At 34.3% G+C, this 18,632-nt stretch overlaps 2 protein-coding genes across 4 annotated transcripts; both read right to left on the reverse strand.

Moving 5' to 3' along the window:
- Positions 1-2,025: 2,025 nt before the first annotated feature.
- LOC128163578 (uncharacterized) lies at positions 2,026-6,207 on the reverse strand. 3 transcript variants are annotated; one of them, XM_052827204.1, is made up of 6 exons: positions 6,129-6,207; positions 5,508-5,899; positions 4,613-4,705; positions 4,286-4,486; positions 3,319-3,546; positions 2,026-2,494 (listed from the first exon to the last, which is right to left on the reverse strand). In XM_052827204.1, exons 1-6 carry the CDS (start codon positions 6,134-6,136, stop codon positions 2,316-2,318), a joined length of 1,101 nt encoding a protein of 366 aa, XP_052683164.1. In that variant the 5' UTR covers positions 6,137-6,207; the 3' UTR covers positions 2,026-2,315. The 3 variants fall into 3 exon arrangements, with proteins under 3 accessions (XP_052683164.1, XP_052683165.1, XP_052683163.1); XM_052827205.1 differs by having other exon boundaries at positions 3,309-3,546; positions 6,042-6,142; XM_052827203.1 differs by having other exon boundaries at positions 6,042-6,135.
- Positions 6,208-12,067: 5,860 nt separating this feature from the next.
- LOC128164320 (fibroin heavy chain-like) lies at positions 12,068-16,864 on the reverse strand. The gene is made up of 4 exons (XM_052828112.1): positions 16,780-16,864; positions 16,030-16,121; positions 15,102-15,236; positions 12,068-14,868 (listed from the first exon to the last, which is right to left on the reverse strand). Exons 2-4 carry the CDS (start codon positions 16,091-16,093, stop codon positions 12,236-12,238), a joined length of 2,832 nt encoding a protein of 943 aa, XP_052684072.1. The 5' UTR covers positions 16,094-16,121; positions 16,780-16,864; the 3' UTR covers positions 12,068-12,235.
- Positions 16,865-18,632: the final 1,768 nt, after the last annotated feature.

Below are 18,632 nucleotides of genomic sequence, written 5' to 3' on the forward strand. Positions count from 1 at the left end.
GAAACAATAATACGAGAGAGAGAGAGAGAGAGAGAGAGAGAGAGAGAGAGAGGTGGTCATGCTACACGATCTACGTGTATGCACCCTCACAAAACTTATTCACGGTTTTGAACTTCAAGGTTAAGAGTTTATTGATAAGAAAAATATGATAATGAGAACACTGTGTTCCAACTTAAACCCTAAATGACAAAGTCGTCGACGGCTGACATTAATCAGTGGTGTGATTTAAACCTGTCCCTCGTGCCGGGTCCTCCAGTGCCTTACATATTATTCATCTACCTTAATGTTTTCAGCAACAAATGACACCCGGTTGTCAACACAAAGTATGATCATTGTTTAATACCATTAATAAAGCAAATGAAGTAAGTTCTCGATTAGCGGAAATGAAGAATCATAGTAATTTTGCCGAACATACATGTGCATAGATCATTTTGAATGGCCAAAATAATTCCTAGACCTCTCTTATTCTTCCAGTTTTGTTAGATATATTGAGCACTATTCTTAACTATGTGACTTGCTTTAATCTTACGATAGACAAAGTACTTGGATGCAATGGACTAGTTCTGACATAGACTCCACAGATCGGGGAAATTACACATCCATAGGCTGGTCACAAGTGTTACAACAAAATTTTTAAATATTTTTTTAGTGCATTGATCTTGTCCGAAATTTTAACGAACTTTTTTTTTCTCCAAAGTGCGTTATTTTTTCAAAGTGCGTTGCCACATTGCAGTATTGTCTTTTCCTTGAACTCCGGCCCGTTCAAATGAAATATAATAATACGGCTTTACAACATAACTGTTGAGATCTTGCACACAACCACGCAGCAAGGAAGAGAAATTATGCAGGATGCATATATTACTGTATTTTCCTGATCCACAAACTTCAAAACGACTCTGCAATCTTTACAAAAGACTTGTTCAATTTCGCAAAGCTTTGAGATGAGTCTTGTATTTAGCAAGGTAACGTCTGTTGCCGGTGCAAAGGGCGCTATATGCTTTGTTTTGAAACTTGGTATCCCAAAACTTAACTACTTTAAGCTTCTAATGGATTCTGATTGGATGTCATTTAATTCGTCATATTGCATTGTAAGTAAGGATTTACGAAGCCAGTTTGCTTCAAAGAAATAGAACCAATACACAAGGCAATAGGTATTGACTTCCCTATTGGTAAGCGAATGGAAATAGAGAGCGCTTTTGTAGTTTGAAAGATATTTTTAAATCCAATGTATTATCATTTTATCTTTCTTTTTATTACAAATGATACTAATCAAAAACCTTTATGCATGTATATTTGACTTTTTAAGATGAGGTTCGTTGTAAAAAGCTTTGTGTAAGGATGCGATTCCTAATGTCGTGATATGTACACTTCCGGTTTGTTTCCCTTTTATCAAAGATGCAATCTCTTCCTGTTGAGCTCTGTTTTAGAGTCCACTTGAATATTACACAATTCTTTGTTTATTGGCTGATATGCTTATTTGTAAAATTTCATGTAAATATGAAAATGATGTTTCTGTTGTGTGTTCACTTAAAACTTATAAATACACATTTTGGTAAATAATGACGATACGTTTTACTGCATGTGTAAGCAACTCTACTGACATCTGTATGTTTAATTGGTACTAACCCTAACCCTAATCCTTGTCACCGATATGTTTGCCACGCATTTTATGAACGCACATGCTACCAATAGCTTCTGATGAAAAAAAGATGTTTCATTAAATCGCAATTTTTTTTTAAATATAGGGAATTAGAACCATTTTGAGTGTTGTCACTTAATCAAAATACAAAGCAAAGACAAATGAATGATATAGATAAAAAAAACAAAAGAATTTCAAAACTGATTTTTATTTGATATAGTATTTATAAAGTAGTAATTCTATTACTTGAAAAGATATATTTAAAAACAATTGCGAATAAACGTTTGGTCGGATAAAGATTAAAATCATTGTTTATTCCTGTAATTAAACCATTTAATTAAAAGGCAACAGCTCCAAAAAATTCAATCAAAATATATATTTTATAAAAACACAATAATGATATATACAAGTACGTGTGCATGCACGTGCACAGGCATATACAGCACACATTGCATCAAGCGGCATAGTGACTCATGCGCGAAACCAGAATTTTTTCACAGAGGGGCAGGGGGTCCGAGGGATATTAAAGTTTGCCAAAGAAGGGGGATTTAAGGCATATTTTCGGTATTTTTCCTAAATGAATTTAAGAAATATGAGTTTTCTGGGGCCTTCGGACCCCCTCCCCCATTCTCTCCCCCTTCTGGATACGCGCATGATGGTCATCCTTCTTCATTGACTATTTTTGCATAATCCACTCTTCATTTGGAAGGACTTTATGTTTGATAGTCTGTCTATTAAATGTATACGAGATATGAATCCTACCAGAGGAGTCCTGAAATAATGTTGGGTAACTAAATTCCACGCCATTTGAAGATTTTGTGTACTCCAGATTTCTTGTGTATTTCCACGTGATCCCTAAAGCAAAGAAATGTGATGCAAAAAGATTATCCCCTTTTCTTAGGAACTTTCTTTTGTCGAAGTATTGTAAGGTGGTATGGGAGACTTTCATGTTGTGACGTATTGTTTATTGAAATTAACAATGAAATGAAGTGTTATTAAGAAAGTACTTTCTTTCACAGTATTGCACCTAACAGCGTAGCGCATTGGGCTAGAGGGTTTACTGCTCATCTGTAGGTCATGAGTTCAAATCCCGCTGGGGGTTTACAACTTTTACTTCTACAACTATTTTTTAAAGCTATTTTTTGATTAATTTTGTAAAATTTTGATAATTCTAAACGGGTGAAAGTATTTTACTTATAATAACCTTTAATTCATATTAATATCGACAGATGTCCTATACCACCTTAACTTTTATTTATTATTTTCAAATAATCTTGAATTGTGCATTGAAATTTTGCCCAGGTTTCTCAATGAACATGAATTCGTTTCGTTAAAGAATAATGTATATGTGATAATATATTCACCAATATAAAGTTACAAAAATATTTGAACAAAGGTTTTAGTGACAATATTTCATTTATCGTTAACTTTGTCAAGGCATTTAATTGCAATCATTAATAATCACATGCATGTAAATAAAGTTTTAGCACTTTGGATGGGAATCTATAATAGCCCTCCCAGAAGTCCCTTTGTACCTTAATTAGCTCACTGACTGGTTGATATTTTTGGACTAACCTTATCTTAGACCTCATTCAGATTTTTGGATTATATTATAAAATTGAATTAAATTCATTCACATTTTGATTGGTCAGTGGGAGCTCGGACAGACCTGGACTCACCCTGATCGTCAGACAGGGACACGCTGAGGGGGTTACGGTCCTTGGTGGTCGGGTTGTAGACGATGGCCAGATTCCCACTACTCAGGACGCTGGCCTCGATCCCGCTGTTGTTATTCGGTAGAGTGGTCTTACTGGGTCTAGTCCAGGTCTTTCCGTCATCCGGGCTTTCTGCTCGGTAAACATTCTGCGCACGTCTGTCCCTGAAGAACACAATGAGTCGAGGGTTTCCTGTAACGAAAGAAATGACCTCTGGGGTGAACAAACGACATTGCTTTCAAGAGTTTGCTGCCTTATATTTAGCCAGCTGGCACCGCGGCATGTAGACTATGGTAATCACAGAACGTTTCCTACGTTTCTGCACTTAAATATCGTTTCTGTTGATAAAAAACATGCTAATGAGAACGCAGTGTCCTAACAAAAACACTAAATGACAAAGTCGTAGACGGTTGTCATTTATCACTACAATGATTTAAATCTGTCCCGGATGTCAAGGTCGCCCAGCGTTTATCTGTAAGACTAAGTAGATGTTGTGTTTCGCTAATGAGTCTTCATCAACAAATGACACCTACCTGTCAACAAGATTTATGGTGATTGTTTCCTGTGCTTATTCTTTGTTAAACACACAAAATGACATGTTAGTCCCTTTTTTGCCAAGCTGAAGTTAACACCAATTGCATGTAGAGACTTTTGAAAAGACGAAACTTTTTTGGATTATGTTTCTCCTCCTTAAAGTTAATGTATCGTTCTCTGTAATTAACTATGATACTGTGGTTTCATTAATATTCAAGGGTATCAATTTTCGTGGATAAAGTGAAAATCACAGTTTCAAGTGGCCTATCAATACAAAATGTTAATAAAAATTGCACTTCAATGAACATTTAATTTCGTTGATCAACTAAACAACGAAATCCACGAAAATTGGTATTAAACGAATATTGATGAAACCATAGTATTCGCTACCGCCGACCTTTCTTTGGCCTGACGACTGACGGTTGGACAAGGTAGTTGGAGGCCGTGAACGGGTGGTCCAGCCAGGAGCTGAACACGTCGTGGTCCACGCATTCCTTCAAGTTGGAGGTCTGGTCTTTGCTGGAGCCTCCTGCGTAGTATATAGGATAAAGCCAGGTGTTCCGAAGGGACACCACGACTCTGTTACGATCGAAGGATCCTGTATATAGACAGAAAAAAACCAGAAACGATCATAGCGTCACAGTGTAAACAATGGAAACAAGATAGAGCTATAAAAATTCATCAATATTAACACACAAACTATTAGGGTTATTTTTGCTTGTACCTTTGTGCTTAAACATAACACGTGGTGGGGAGAACTGTATGGCGGTAGAATTGGTGACATTTTTAGCGCTGAGGACCCATATTTCTGCAGAGTCTAAACATTCATACAATCAATCAATGATTAATTGATGATTTTATATATTACAATCAATAAGCATTAGTGATTTATCCACTTTATTATTCTAGCAATTCAGAAAGTTGGTTTTTTCCTGTTAACGTGAGTTAAAGCTGCTTGGTCCGATTTTATATCAAATTTTGTGCACGTTATTAAACGCTATTTTTTCTAAGTATATGTAAACTAATAAACATTGCAGTAGTTTTCCCAATCAATTATACCAAATTTCAATGAAAAAATTATGTACAAAATTGGTTAACAAAACAAACGACATAAAAGGGTATCGCGTTATTTCGCCTCAAATGAAAATTCACCCTGACACCAAGACAGGTATAGTTGTGTTACAACTTTGACATCGCTATAAATAAAGGTCGTAATGTTCAGGCAAGTTACAGATAAACCTATGTATGTTTTATTCGCCAATAATTCTGAAGTTTGTATAGCATGCGAGTTTAAAAACCCCAATTATTCGGGAAACAAAACCAAGCGGTTCTCTTTTCTAAACATTCCACGATTCATTTTGGTTTGTGTTACCCAAACGGGAGTTATTTTTATTTACTTTGAATATTTCTAACTTTGAAAGGCGACCAATTCTGCTAATGTTAATAGGAGAAAGTCCATAACTTTCTAAGATAAATGGTTTGTATGAAAAATTATTTGATACTGTAACTACAAGAAAAATCGGACCAAGCAGCTTTAATGAGACTGAAATGACACTGCTGGTATTTCAAATATTGACCGTTAGCTCATCTTAAACCTTAAGATATATATAGTGGCCAACCTTCACTCTGAATTCCTGCTGAAGCTTTCTTCGCTTCTTGTTGCGAGTGAAACAGATATAAGACGTCAGTTTTATTGTCATGGAACAGTACTGGGTTTTGGTTGGAATAGCCTTTTCGCTGAGATACAACTTGTGCTTTCGTCCATTGATCCGAATTGTTCTTTAATTGACTGAAAACAATAGCCACATTGCTCTCTCCTTCTGAGGTCCCGCTAAACCACGCCATAACGAGGTCTCCATTCGGAAGTGGTTCAATAAAAGAGGCATGGTTGGAGGCAAACGGCGGAATCATATATGCCTCCATGGTCCCGTCAGAGGCGTTCCGAAGAACGCCGTCAAACTTTGGGTCAGCATTTGCAGTGATTGCAAAGATTAAAAACCAAAAGAAATCCCTGAAAAGTAATACCGAGTATTTGATTAGAACCGAAAAATTAATAAACTGACACGCAAAATCTTTTATACATAGGAAGCAAGGTTACATGTACACCAAATCAACACAGAACATTGCAATGTATAACATAGATGAGTGTTTACATGTATAGGAATACGAAATGAAGTCTTAGTTTTGACATAACACCATGGAAATGTAAAAAGTAGGATTTGTTTTGAACCTTTACTCACTTGATCATTGTCCTCCCTATAATAATTGTTCTCTGATAACGGTGGGAGATATAATAATGTCGACGAACCTTATCTTGAAAGGAATCGATCTCTCTGGAAAACAATTGGGACAACGGACACAGTGAAACATATTCGATTTCAAGTTGTGAGCTTAAAACATATCCTTTTTCGTTACAGGATAATAAAAAACGAGAAGTGGGAAGGTCAAAATGTGAAACTGTTTTAAATCATTAGTTTTTAAAAGTAAAAATAGATCTTTTTTTTTTTTTTTTTTTTTTTGGTTTTTTAAACCTTCTTTGTATAAAGATTGATATTAGAGAGAGAGAGAGAGAGAGAGAGAGAGAGAGAGAGAGATTATAACAGGCAATTTTATATCGCATCCTAAATAAGGTGGAGTCGCTGTATATCAAAATTTACTGTTTACTCTGCTTCAATAAGTCATTTTTAATAGCCAACCAAAATTTGAGAGTCAGTGGTCGAGTTATAAGCGAGATACTGAACCTACAATTCAAAAGTTTTTGTTAACATTTTTAATATTGATAAGAAAAGTTAAGTTTAGACCTAAAATGAATTTGCCAACGCTAGAAACTGTTTTGTATTTACGTTCAACACGAGTTTGCAGATAAAAAAAAATCAGCTTGAAGAATAACCTTTTTCATTATATTCAACCAATGTAAACAAAAACATGTCACGAACAGTGTTTACATTACAAAGAATCGCAAATTTTGTATCTTGGTTATACATTTACGATTAACACTTAAATTTAGATTGATCATTCAAAATTGTTTGCTTAAGCATTGTAAATATTAAAAATTAGAAAAAATGAAACTTGAGTAAAATCGTGACCATGTCCCTTTAATGTTTAATCCTAATTACCCACGTATCAATGCTTAAAGCAACAGTATCATCAATCTGGTGTGAAAGTGTTCACGATTCTTTTCATCTCTCCTGTCTTGAACTGTACCATTAACTTGGTTATATTTAATCATGAATACCACGGTATTTCATTGCACGAATGGGAGAATCTTTATTTTCAAGAGAAGGACTTTAATGGCAGTTGAATTTAGTAAATATCCATGAATATTGCCACAATATGCGTTTTTAACATTATAATCAGATAATTTCTTTCATGTGTTTGATATATTCTTGGTACGATTAACCAACATGCAATATAAAAGGAAAAATTCTATGCCTTTTTAAAATGTCTCATCTATATTAATGTTAATAATATTAAACTTCATCAGCAAAAGTTTAGAATAATAGTAGAACGAATAACATGTAATTAACTTTTGACATTGGCGTAAAATATATTGAAAAAGCGCGTTTTTCTCATTAAACATGATATATTAAAATTCAATGTTAAACCATTAAGGAGTTAATTTTTTTTTTACAAGAAGCTAAAGTTTAAAAAATTTATACAACTGCAATTATTAGTACTCATCTGATTTCTGAATCTGTTGAATTGTTTGCAGTGAAATGTCTTCTACATGATCCGCGCTACGTTTCAACTTTGACTTATGCGGGATCATCATTTACCTTTTAATCATAAACCAAATTGAAAAATCTGGTCGTAATAGTTGCGAAATTTTACAAACTTGATTGATCTTGATAAAGCCTGTTGGACTTGCACTGACGATCACGTGTGGCACAGTGTATGTGCAGTGTATGCGCATTACTATTTTTCAAAATTTAAAACAGAAGGAAATGACAAGCAGTTGATGGTATTAATTTTAGCCAACATTCCGAGATGTTGACTAACGGACCAAAAGCTTCTCCTTATTTATGGTGTTACTAAATAGCGGAATTGACAAAAACTTAGTTAAATCTACCTATTATGCCTTGCATGGTTTTGTTACATAATTGTACACGTTTGAATAATTTCTGTGCGGATTGTTTTAAAACGGCATGTTTCGGTAAATAACATGAAATGTTGTCGCTTTGTGTAAGGTGTCCATGTTTTACAAAAGTAAACTGGCAAAAAAAAAGTTTTACTTCTTAAGTATGGATTGTTTAAAACGTTGGTTAGCCTTTAAATCAATGAAATAAAAAATACTTGTTTTCATGAACTTGTCTATCTTCTATTTTTTCTAAATTAAATTTTCCACAAAATGAAGGAAAAATTGCAAGCACAGCACAAACCGAGGAGAAAAATTTACGACACCGTGTCTACAACGTCTTGCTTTGTTAAGAATATCTCAGATGTAATATATGCAAAGTAAATTACAGTTTAAGGACCGTCGTTCTAACACAAGTAGCGTTATTTAAAAACATTATTATCGTCTGCCACAGAAAGATGTGGTCACAAAATTAAAACAAAATTACATACATTTATCAAAACTGTCATTGTTGACAAAAAACTCCTACATCCAAGTCAGCGCACCTTACATTTTCATTGACCTTTTTTGTTTTTCAAAAAATCAAGTTTTATTAAAGAACAGAAAACAAAATGAAACAAAAATCGGAGCTGACGGATTTCCCGCGTTTTCTTCCGTAATTACTGTCAAACTCTTAAATTAATGTCTAAGGTGCATAGAGACACGAGGCATCCCTTTCAGATTCATTTTCTATGCTTTGACCATAAGATTTTTGGAAGATGCTAGATTTAACAAGAAATGTTTAAATTACTTAAAATTTATGTCTCTGTATTATTCAGTTCATTATTTCTTGTAAAAAAAAAAAAGATCCATATAAACAGAAAATCTACAGTATATATTATCTATGTTGTCTTTAGATATGCGTTTGCATTAAACAAACTCTCCAGGTTCTTATTTTCTTATATTAAAGCTGAAAAAAATATTGCTCATGCATATGATATTTGATGTCCTTCCCACTCTTTGTAGTTGTAAGTTGTTAATTGTATTACTTTATTGAGGCGAGTAGATGAACTAGTAAGGTGAAAGACCTTGTTTCCGATACTTTTGGTTATTATCAATAACAAATCTATAAAAACAATTACGATTTCCAAATTATTTGTTTTGGTTTTTTTTAAACAAAGTACATCATTATTGTTTTAAATATTTTTTTGTTAATGTAGGAACTCATTATGACGCGTTTCTGATTTGTTCTGATATACAAAATATTTTATAATTTATAAAACTTATATGATATGGAAGACAAATTTGTATTGAGAATTTGTATTTGTACATTCCGTTCGAAATAAAATCCAAAGATAAGATGTTTCCATTGTGTACCAAAATGTATCACTGCATGAATTCAAATGTCTCCATATGGTTTTAACATTGTCATAATGTTTAACATCTTTAATACAACTACACATACTGTATAAGTTGCAGCTGGCCTATGTATTATGGTTTAAAAAAATAACTGTAACAACACAAAATATCATAAAGAAGAGTGAAATTTTATTCATATAATCTTTTGCCTTGTTCATATATATGTAATTCCAAATTTATTTCTCTACAGAATATAGTTTTTTTTAATATTACTTGATTAATGTAAAGTTTTTTTTTCAGACAGTATGTTCTCATCAAAGAATTCACATTTCTTGTCTGCAATGAAACTGACACTACTGATCAAAGGAAAATCACGTTTTGCTATTTTTGTATATTTGGTCAGCATGTCATATTACATCTTTTGTTAAATAAAGCAGTTTTCACTATTTCATATTGACGTATCAAATTATATTTCTCCTTCAGAAATGAGAAAAATTCTTGAAGAGTTTGAATTGTCCCTTGCTATTAAAATACACAAAAAACGTTTTTGAACAAGTAATATGCCGTTATGAATCCAGCTTTAAAACAAAGTGTTTTAACATCATGTTTTAACATAGCATTATCCCAAATTGGTTGCCGAGCAACAATAGTAGCATACTTTTGTCTTTCTTGTAATTTTGTTTTTAGATTTATCAAAGCTACAAATCATTTCTCTATTAAAAATCGAAAGTTCAAAAATAATTTATAAGTTAGTTGGTTTGTTTCTGGTGAAGTTGGAACCATTTTAACAAGAGCTTGGGTTTTGGGTAGTTGTGTCAAACAGCAATGTGACGTAGGCCTGTCTATTTCATTGCTAGCCACTCAGCCATTGATCTTTGAAATCAACAAGCTTTGTCTGGTTTTTGACCACGCAATCAGTGCATATTTTGCTTGAAATCGCGTTATTTTTCACTTGTTTTGACGCGAGGAATAGATAGCTACGCCCTTCTGAAAGTCTAAGGTCTTGTTAAATGGTTCTAAAATGTAACTGGTGTTGACATTTATACCCGAAAAATAATTATCAACTATTTCTATTATGATAAACTTTTCATCTGTCAGGATTTTTGTCCATGGAGCTTTCAGTATCTGGAGTTTGGTTTCAATAAAAATTATCCTTATTCCCCTTTAGAATTGTTTTCCAATTACAGTGTCCCGTTTTATTTTTAATTATCTCATGTGTTCCATATAAAGTTAAAATGCTTATTTTAATTAACCTAATATGATCGGGATCGGGCATTGGCAAAATTGAACCTATGTAAATATATTAAAGTATAGCTTATAATTTTACAACACATGCTTTTCCAAATTGTTATTTTTTCCAAGATTAGGAAAATTTTCCATATTTTGACATATAAATGCATGTAACCAGTTTTATTCAAAACAATGATATTTAATATTTCCAATATGGATACTTCGGGTAGCGTCGTTTGGGGCATCTATACCACCGCTTGTAAATTTATTTACTATAATTTGTGATCTTTCGCTATTTCCACAGATACATCATACATTTAATCGAGTATAATATAATTCTTCAAAAAACCATTTAATTCTAAAGGACCTTTTAATCATAGCAGAGGAAATTATTGTTATTTTTACATACCCTCACTCAGAGAAATTTACAAGCGATCTGATGCTGTAAGTTGCTTCATTCGCTCCAAAAAAATATATTAACTTCAATCGCTTAGCTTGTTCTGTGTGTATTTGATACGTCGCGATGAATCACCATCAAAACACTTTCCTAGTTAGCTCCAATTAAAAAATATGATAGTAAGGAGACTTTCTGGTACTCATTAATAAACTGAGTTAATCTAATTTCAAAATTGGAGGCTTTTGAAATAACATATATGCAAAGGCTTTACTATTGAATTTTCCGGCTAATAAATTGACGTCATGTAATAGGCAAAAGGAAATCCACACATTGAATGTAGGTACACTATTTATAATTGTAACGGTACTAAATAGTGATAGTAGTATAATTCATTAAAATTTATGAAAAGCGGAACAGACAAGGCAGGAATATGTTGTTTTAACAGTCATTATTATGATAATTAACACCTTCATTGCACTGACCAATGTTCTTCTAGGGGTTTAAACGATTTTCAATTCGATTAGATTTAAGAATAGACGAAAAACAAAATATAAAATCATTGTGAAGTCGCGGTGAAATACAAATTACTATTGTCACCTGATATTTGATCTCATAAACGGTTACCATCGTACCGAGCGAGGAATGGGTTAAACGGTTAGATATTGCCATAACTTTATTACTATAATATTTCTCCACAGATGCTCCACTTTTTTAGTAGTAAAATATGTCGCCCAGGATAAGATTGACCTTATAATTCTATCATATGATATCACACAAGTATAATGTTTTCATTAAAATTGCTTGCAACGACTGCGGACAGAATTTCTTTATTAAAAAAAAACGTTGTTAAAAAACTTACGTAAAGAATGTGTTATGAAATTATATAATTCGGTACTTTATACACAAACTTGCTGTATATGTATTTGTATAATGAGATTAAAAATTAAAATTTATTTTCCATGTTAGTGAAAATTCGTTTTTCACCCTACAGAAAGTGCCCCTTAATAGTTTTAGATAATTTACTTTACATATTTTTGTACTTTAAAACATACTTTAACATATTAAACCGATGACTTTCTCGTTGTTTCATTTTGCTTTCCATGTCAATGAATTCTACTCATAAATACCAAAACCTGAGATGGGAAATTTTCATTTTTTATTATCAAAATAACAACAAAACAAACAAAAATACTGAATTCTTTGGATCAATACACTTACACGTCTGTCATTGTTATTTCACATAATTATAAAGGAATGTGTACATTAGAGTATTAAGTGTTATAGTTGCAAACATTAAGTGTTCTTATTTAATTACAACCAATTTCATTTGGACTGCAATTCTTTCTACTAGGATATTGAGAGCTTTTCCTGAAGAAAAACTTAGGAAGTGACAATGGCTTAACCGGACAACCTGGTCCTTTCCCATCTGAGCCACAACCATTTGCAGAATAGACATTTGATCCCGAAACCACTTGACCATACGACGAAAGCGTGCCTGCACTGGATACACTGTTACAACCGGGTCCTTTTCCGTCTGCCCCACACCCGTTACCGTTTCCGTTGCCATTTCCATAACCATTGCCGTTACCATTGCCATTTCCATTGCCATTTCCGTTACCATTGCCGTTACCATTGCCATTTCCATAGCCATTGCCGTTACCATTGCCATTTCCGTTACCATTGCCGTTTCCATTGCCATTCCAATAACCGTTGCCGTTACCATTGCCATTTCCATAACCATTGCCGTTTCCATTGCCATTTCCACAGCCTGGTCCTTTGCCATCAGCTCCACATCCGTTTCCGTTACCATTGCCATTTCCATTACCATTGCCTTTACCATTGCCATTTCCATTACCATTGCCGTTTCCATTGCCATTTCCATAACCGTTGCCGTTACTATTGCCATTTCCGTATCCATTGTTGCCATTTCCATTATTTCCATTTCCACATCCTGGTCCTTTGCCATCAGCTCCACATCCGTTTCCGTTACCATTGCCATTTCCATTACCATTGCCGTTTCCATTGCCATTTCCGTTACCATTGCCGTTTCCATTGCCATTTCCATAACCATTGCCGTTACCATTGCTATTTCCATAACCGTTGCCGTTACCATTGCCATTTCCGTATCCATTGTTGCCATTTCCATTATTTCCATTTCCACATCCTGGTCCTTTACCATCAGCTCCACATCCGTTTCCGTTACCATTGCCATTTCCATTACCATTGCCGTTACCATTGCCATTTCCGTATCCATTGTTGCCATTTCCATTATTTCCATTTCCACATCCTGGTCCTTTGCCATCTGCTCCACATCCGTTTCTGTTACCATTGCCATTTCCATTACCATTGCCGTTACCATTGCCATTTCCGTATCCATTGTTGCCATTTCCATTATTTCCATTTCCACATCCTGGTCCTTTGCCATCTGCTCCACATCCGTTTCCGTTACCATTGCCATTTCCATTACCATTGCCGTTACCATTGCCATTTCCATTACCATTGCCATTTCCGTATCCACTGTTGCCATTTCCATTATTTCCATTTCCACATCCTGGTCCTTTGCCATCAGCTCCACATCCGTTTCCGTTACCATTGCCATTTCCATTACCATTGCCATTACCATTACCATTGCCATTTCCGTATCCATTGTTGCCATTTCCATTATTTCCATTTCCACATCCTGGACCTTTACCATCAGCTCCACATCCGTTTCCGTTACCATTGCCATTTCCATTACCATTACCATTGCCGTTACCATTGCCATTTCCGTTACCATTTCCATTACTGCATCTGCTTCCATCAGCTCCACATTTCATTGCGTATAAAATTCTGCTTAACCCACTTTTCCCACTATAACTGTTGCCATTGTTTCCCCCGTTGTTGCAATTTTTACCACTGCCATCAGGTCCACATCCATTACCTTTATTTGACCCACCGTTTCCCTTGTTGTTTCCATTGTCGTAATTCCAGTCTCCATTGTCTTCCCAATCACCATAGTCTTCTCCGCTTTCTGATTCACTACTACTACTTGAACTACTACTGCTACTTGAGCTATCACTAGATCCGCTTCCGCTTCCTGATCCACTTCCAGATCCGCTTCCGCTGCTTGATCCGCTTCCTGATCCACTTCCACTTCCAGATCCACTTCCAGAACTGCTAGATCCACTTCCGCTTCCTGAACCACTTCCACTGCCCGATCCGCTTCCACTGCTTGATCCGCTTCCTGATCCACTTCCAGAACTGCTAGACCCACTTCCACTTCCTGATCCGCTTCCTGATCCGCTTCCAGAACTGCTAGACCCACTTCCACTTCCTGATCCACTTCCACTGCCTGATCCACTATCGCTACCTGACCCACTATCGCTTCCTGAACTACTATCACTTCCAGATCCAGAGTCTTCATTGCTTCCAGAGCCACTTCCGCTTCCAGATCCACTTCCACTCCCTGAACTGCTTCCAGATCCACTTCCTGAACTGCTTCCAGATCCACTCCCTGAACTGCTTCCAGATCCACTTCCACTTCCAGATCTGCTACCAGAACTGCTCGATCCACTTCCACTTCCAGAACTGCTTCCAGATCCACTTCCACTTCCAGATCCACTTCCAGATCCGCTCCCAGAACTGCTCGATCCACTTCCACTTCCAGAACTGCTCGACCCACTTCCTGATTTACCACCTGATTTGTTATAGTCTCCGTCCCCATTGTCGCCATTGTAGTCATCATCACCATCGCCATTTTCGCCATCATAGTCATCATCGCCTTCATCGTCATCGTAACCATCATCACCTCCATTATCATCACCATTGCCATCGTCGCCATAACCATCATCAGCTCCTCCGTTTCCGTTACCATCGCCACCATTATTTCCCCCGTTATTTCCATTTCCACCATTGTTGCCGAAACCTCCGTTTCTTATCAACGACTTGTACTTTGCCTCCCCTAAATTTAAAAAAAAAGTTCTTTTCATAAACTCATGTCATTAATAAAAACAATACTTTATCTTTCATGCAGAGTTTCAAATTTTAAATTTTACATTAAGAAATATATTTTATATTCTGACTATGACAGCTCATGATTATTACTTTGACTTTAACGAAATATTTTGAGATCGATCGGGCATTAAATTGACCTATGCTGTGTTAGTTTTGGTTGCATTGACGTAGATGACTTACAGTCGATCTGACATCCACAACTGGCCCCAGAGTACACCTCTCCGTCGCGACAAGTTCTGCCTCTCCACCGTCCTCTCACTTTCTCCTCGTACTTACAGGAGTCTCCATATTTAGGACGTTTATTGCATCTACTTCCTAAAAACAGAAAAAATAGTTGTTACATGAGGATATTTTGTTGTGTAAACTACTGCCTCTTTCTTTAGGTTAAAGATTTTTCAAAGATACATATTCGTACATGAAGTACGCAGTCTTTGTTGTAGAAGGTATTGAACTTTGATTAATTATGTGTTTTTGTTTGGATCCTTAAACAGCGATTGCCACGGTATCAGATATACAACTATTCCCTAAGTGTATGTGTTTGGATGCAACAAGTTCATTTTTTGTATAGACATTTAATTATAATTTAATCACATAGCTAAAAATTTTAGTCTTTGCAGGCCGAAACGTATTTCTACGGAAATGGCAATCAAAACGTATTTCTACGAATGAAATAAAAAAAAAACTTTCCTTTAAGTTTTTTTTTAAAGTATTAATTCTTTTAAGTGTTTCATAGCTAAATTTTTAATGAACAAACAAATAATCTTTTACCTTTTAAAATACAAGGATTCTTCAGGAATATAAAAATTAAAATACTGGTATTTTTTAAAAGGGTCTTTGTTAGAAGATAAGACATACATGTAACGACGTCACCATGAACTAGACTGCGTTTTACAAAGCAAAGTCGTAAAAAATTGTAGTCTTACTGAACGCTTTTGATGAACAAAATTTATATAAAACCATTAATTTACAACTATTCCGATTTCTTTAGTTATATTCTTAAGCAATTAAATTGAATCATTGATAAGTTGTTACTAATAAGCATTCATTAATTCAATCTTTAGTCGTAGTAGGTTCTTCTTTTTTTTTAAAAAAATCGGCCCTGATTTACTTTTTTTGGCTAGAGCATCTCCTACGATGAGGCAGACAACCACGAGGATCAACAAGGTCCGCATTTCCTGATTTACCCAAGTGGACAATATTCTGAAATATACAGTACATATCAAAATCTTTGATACTAATTTTGCACCCCTAGAATTTGCGTTTTCTACACTACACTGCATTACAGCTTTATTTTGCTATGAATGATTCGTAAGGTATAACAATACCTAACTGATTGGGAAACAATATACCATTTCAAAAATTCGAAAATAACTGATTTTGTGCCAACCTCATAAGGATGCTATGTCTTTGAGATAAGAAATGGACAAACGAATTCTATAAGGATTTTAACTCTAGCTGCCTGATATACCATCTGTTAAAATTTGTGCTTCACTTTGGTACATTGCAGTAACACTTAACATTAAACACTTTTTTCTACAACATTAATTAATCAATCTAATTGCTATTGCACAGAGTAGTAACAAAAATCACTGGATAAAAAATAAATTTAAAATCAAACAGAAAGATCTATTGAAAATGTTTAAAAAGTTTCTGGCATTGAAGTAATACTATTGACAGTAAGTTAAAGTAAATTAAATGTCAAACACCCTTTTTTAAAACTAATATTCAAGTACGCAGTAGCATCGAACATAGAAAAGGTACAAGCCCTCCACCAATCTGAATGCTATGAATTTATCTTACAATAACTTGAGGCAAATCTTAAACACTTTATTCTAAAGTAAGAAAGAAAGCTACTTACCAGATATGATTTGTAGTATATTCCACCAGCTGTCTTCAGGTTTGCGGCGAAAAGGAAGGCGATTTGATACCAGGACCGGCACCAGGTTCTGGTTATATAGTCGCCGATGAGTGTCATGGCGACTTTTTTTGTTAGAGCTGAATGACCGTTGCTAAAGAGGGGAGGAGCCTGGTGCAGGAAACAATGCTGTTCTTGACAGGCGCATCACTGCAGCAGAATGCAAATCTGTGATGTAAATAGTATCTTGGCATTTATGTTTAAATTCAACTCAGCGGTTTTATACCCTTATAATTACAACAAAGACCTAATTTGTCGCGATGAGCTATTTGTTATTCCTCAAATATACATGAATTTTTAATTTAAAACAAAGAAAGTTTCAGAAACAATGAGAGACATGTTATGTTAATTTAGTTTTAATTAAATAAAAAAAATTATTTTTCACGCTGCACTTAAAAACCATTTCTGTTGTGAATGCCGACATGTTCTATGTTACAATTTAACTTGGACATGAGAAATAATTTGTATTTGAATTTAATTCTAAAATCAAATTACCTGTCGACATCATTTCCTGATCAGGATATGTTTCTTTCCTTATTATATAATACCAACCATGCTTGTGTTAGAATTATTTTCGCAATTGCATATCAATTGCAATATATTACTTGAATAACGTAATCAATCATTTTTATTGTGATGAAAAAATGTAGATCTTTAACATATACATGTATCTGATATATTTCAAAATTATCAATCAAACATTCATCCTAACATTTTGTCGTTTAGTTAGTTGGAAAAAGCAGTTATACAATTAATTTTTGGCAGATGAGTTTAAGTTGTGAAAATTTCACCATTGGTTCATGAAATGCAGAAATGAAGATGCAAAAGGTGGCACAAGCAATCGCGATGTATATTTCATGTAATAACCAAGTTTAAAATGACGTGAAAATTCCCAGAAAATGTCTATGAATTGTTATTCTTTTTTGCATTTGAAGCTGATAAAAAATATAATTGTCAATGTTGTAATGAAACATAAATCTATTTCATTATTAATTTATTTTCATAAAAACTCTGACATACAGAAGTAGCGCGGGTATGTATTCATATATTTTTTAATACTAATGAGAGTGTTTAAAAGACGTTTGGGACAGTGATGGTTTTTATGAAATGTTGTTTCTCTTACGTAAGTTCGCAGGTGTTCATTATAGGCTGACGAAGTGAGAACTGTTAAACTCATCTTTATTGCAACAATCGCCAGGTTTTTCAACAATACCTGGTGATGAAGGAATTGTGCAAAATCCTAGACGCGACATACAACGATTTCACGTTAGGTATACTTGAAAGGTAAATGGTTTTCTTTGTTGTTGTTTTTCTATTTTTGAGATATTATTTTTTTCTACAATTCTTTTGTTTTGAAAATTTGATCTTATACACTTAAGGTATACGTTTGCTCAGATTGAAAAAAATCCCACTGATGATAATGAAAAACCAACTATTGTGTGTTATAGACCTTACATGGTAGTGTTATTTTTCACTTTCCAAAAAGTAGGTCAATGACCTACTTATTGAGTTAATGGAAATTGAATATTTTTTGAAAAGATTATGAAAAATCCCTAAAAAGTTTACACAATGATTGAGATTTTCTTAATTGTGAAAAAATACAAATTGCTTAGCTCTTATAAAAATGAAATGAAATTTATGAATGGCAGTGACACAAAATAGATACAAAGCACCAAGTTTTCATTTACAATTTTTTTATATACTCCAGGCCGAATTTCTTCTATCAGTTGTCGAATCCTTACCCATTTTTGATTCAATTTAACAAAAAGTTGAGTGATGATAATACCTGAATATCT

The sequence above is a fragment of the Crassostrea angulata genome, chromosome 9 (assembly GCF_025612915.1).
Source record: "Crassostrea angulata isolate pt1a10 chromosome 9, ASM2561291v2, whole genome shotgun sequence".
Classification (NCBI taxonomy): domain Eukaryota; kingdom Metazoa; phylum Mollusca; class Bivalvia; order Ostreida; family Ostreidae; genus Magallana; species Magallana angulata.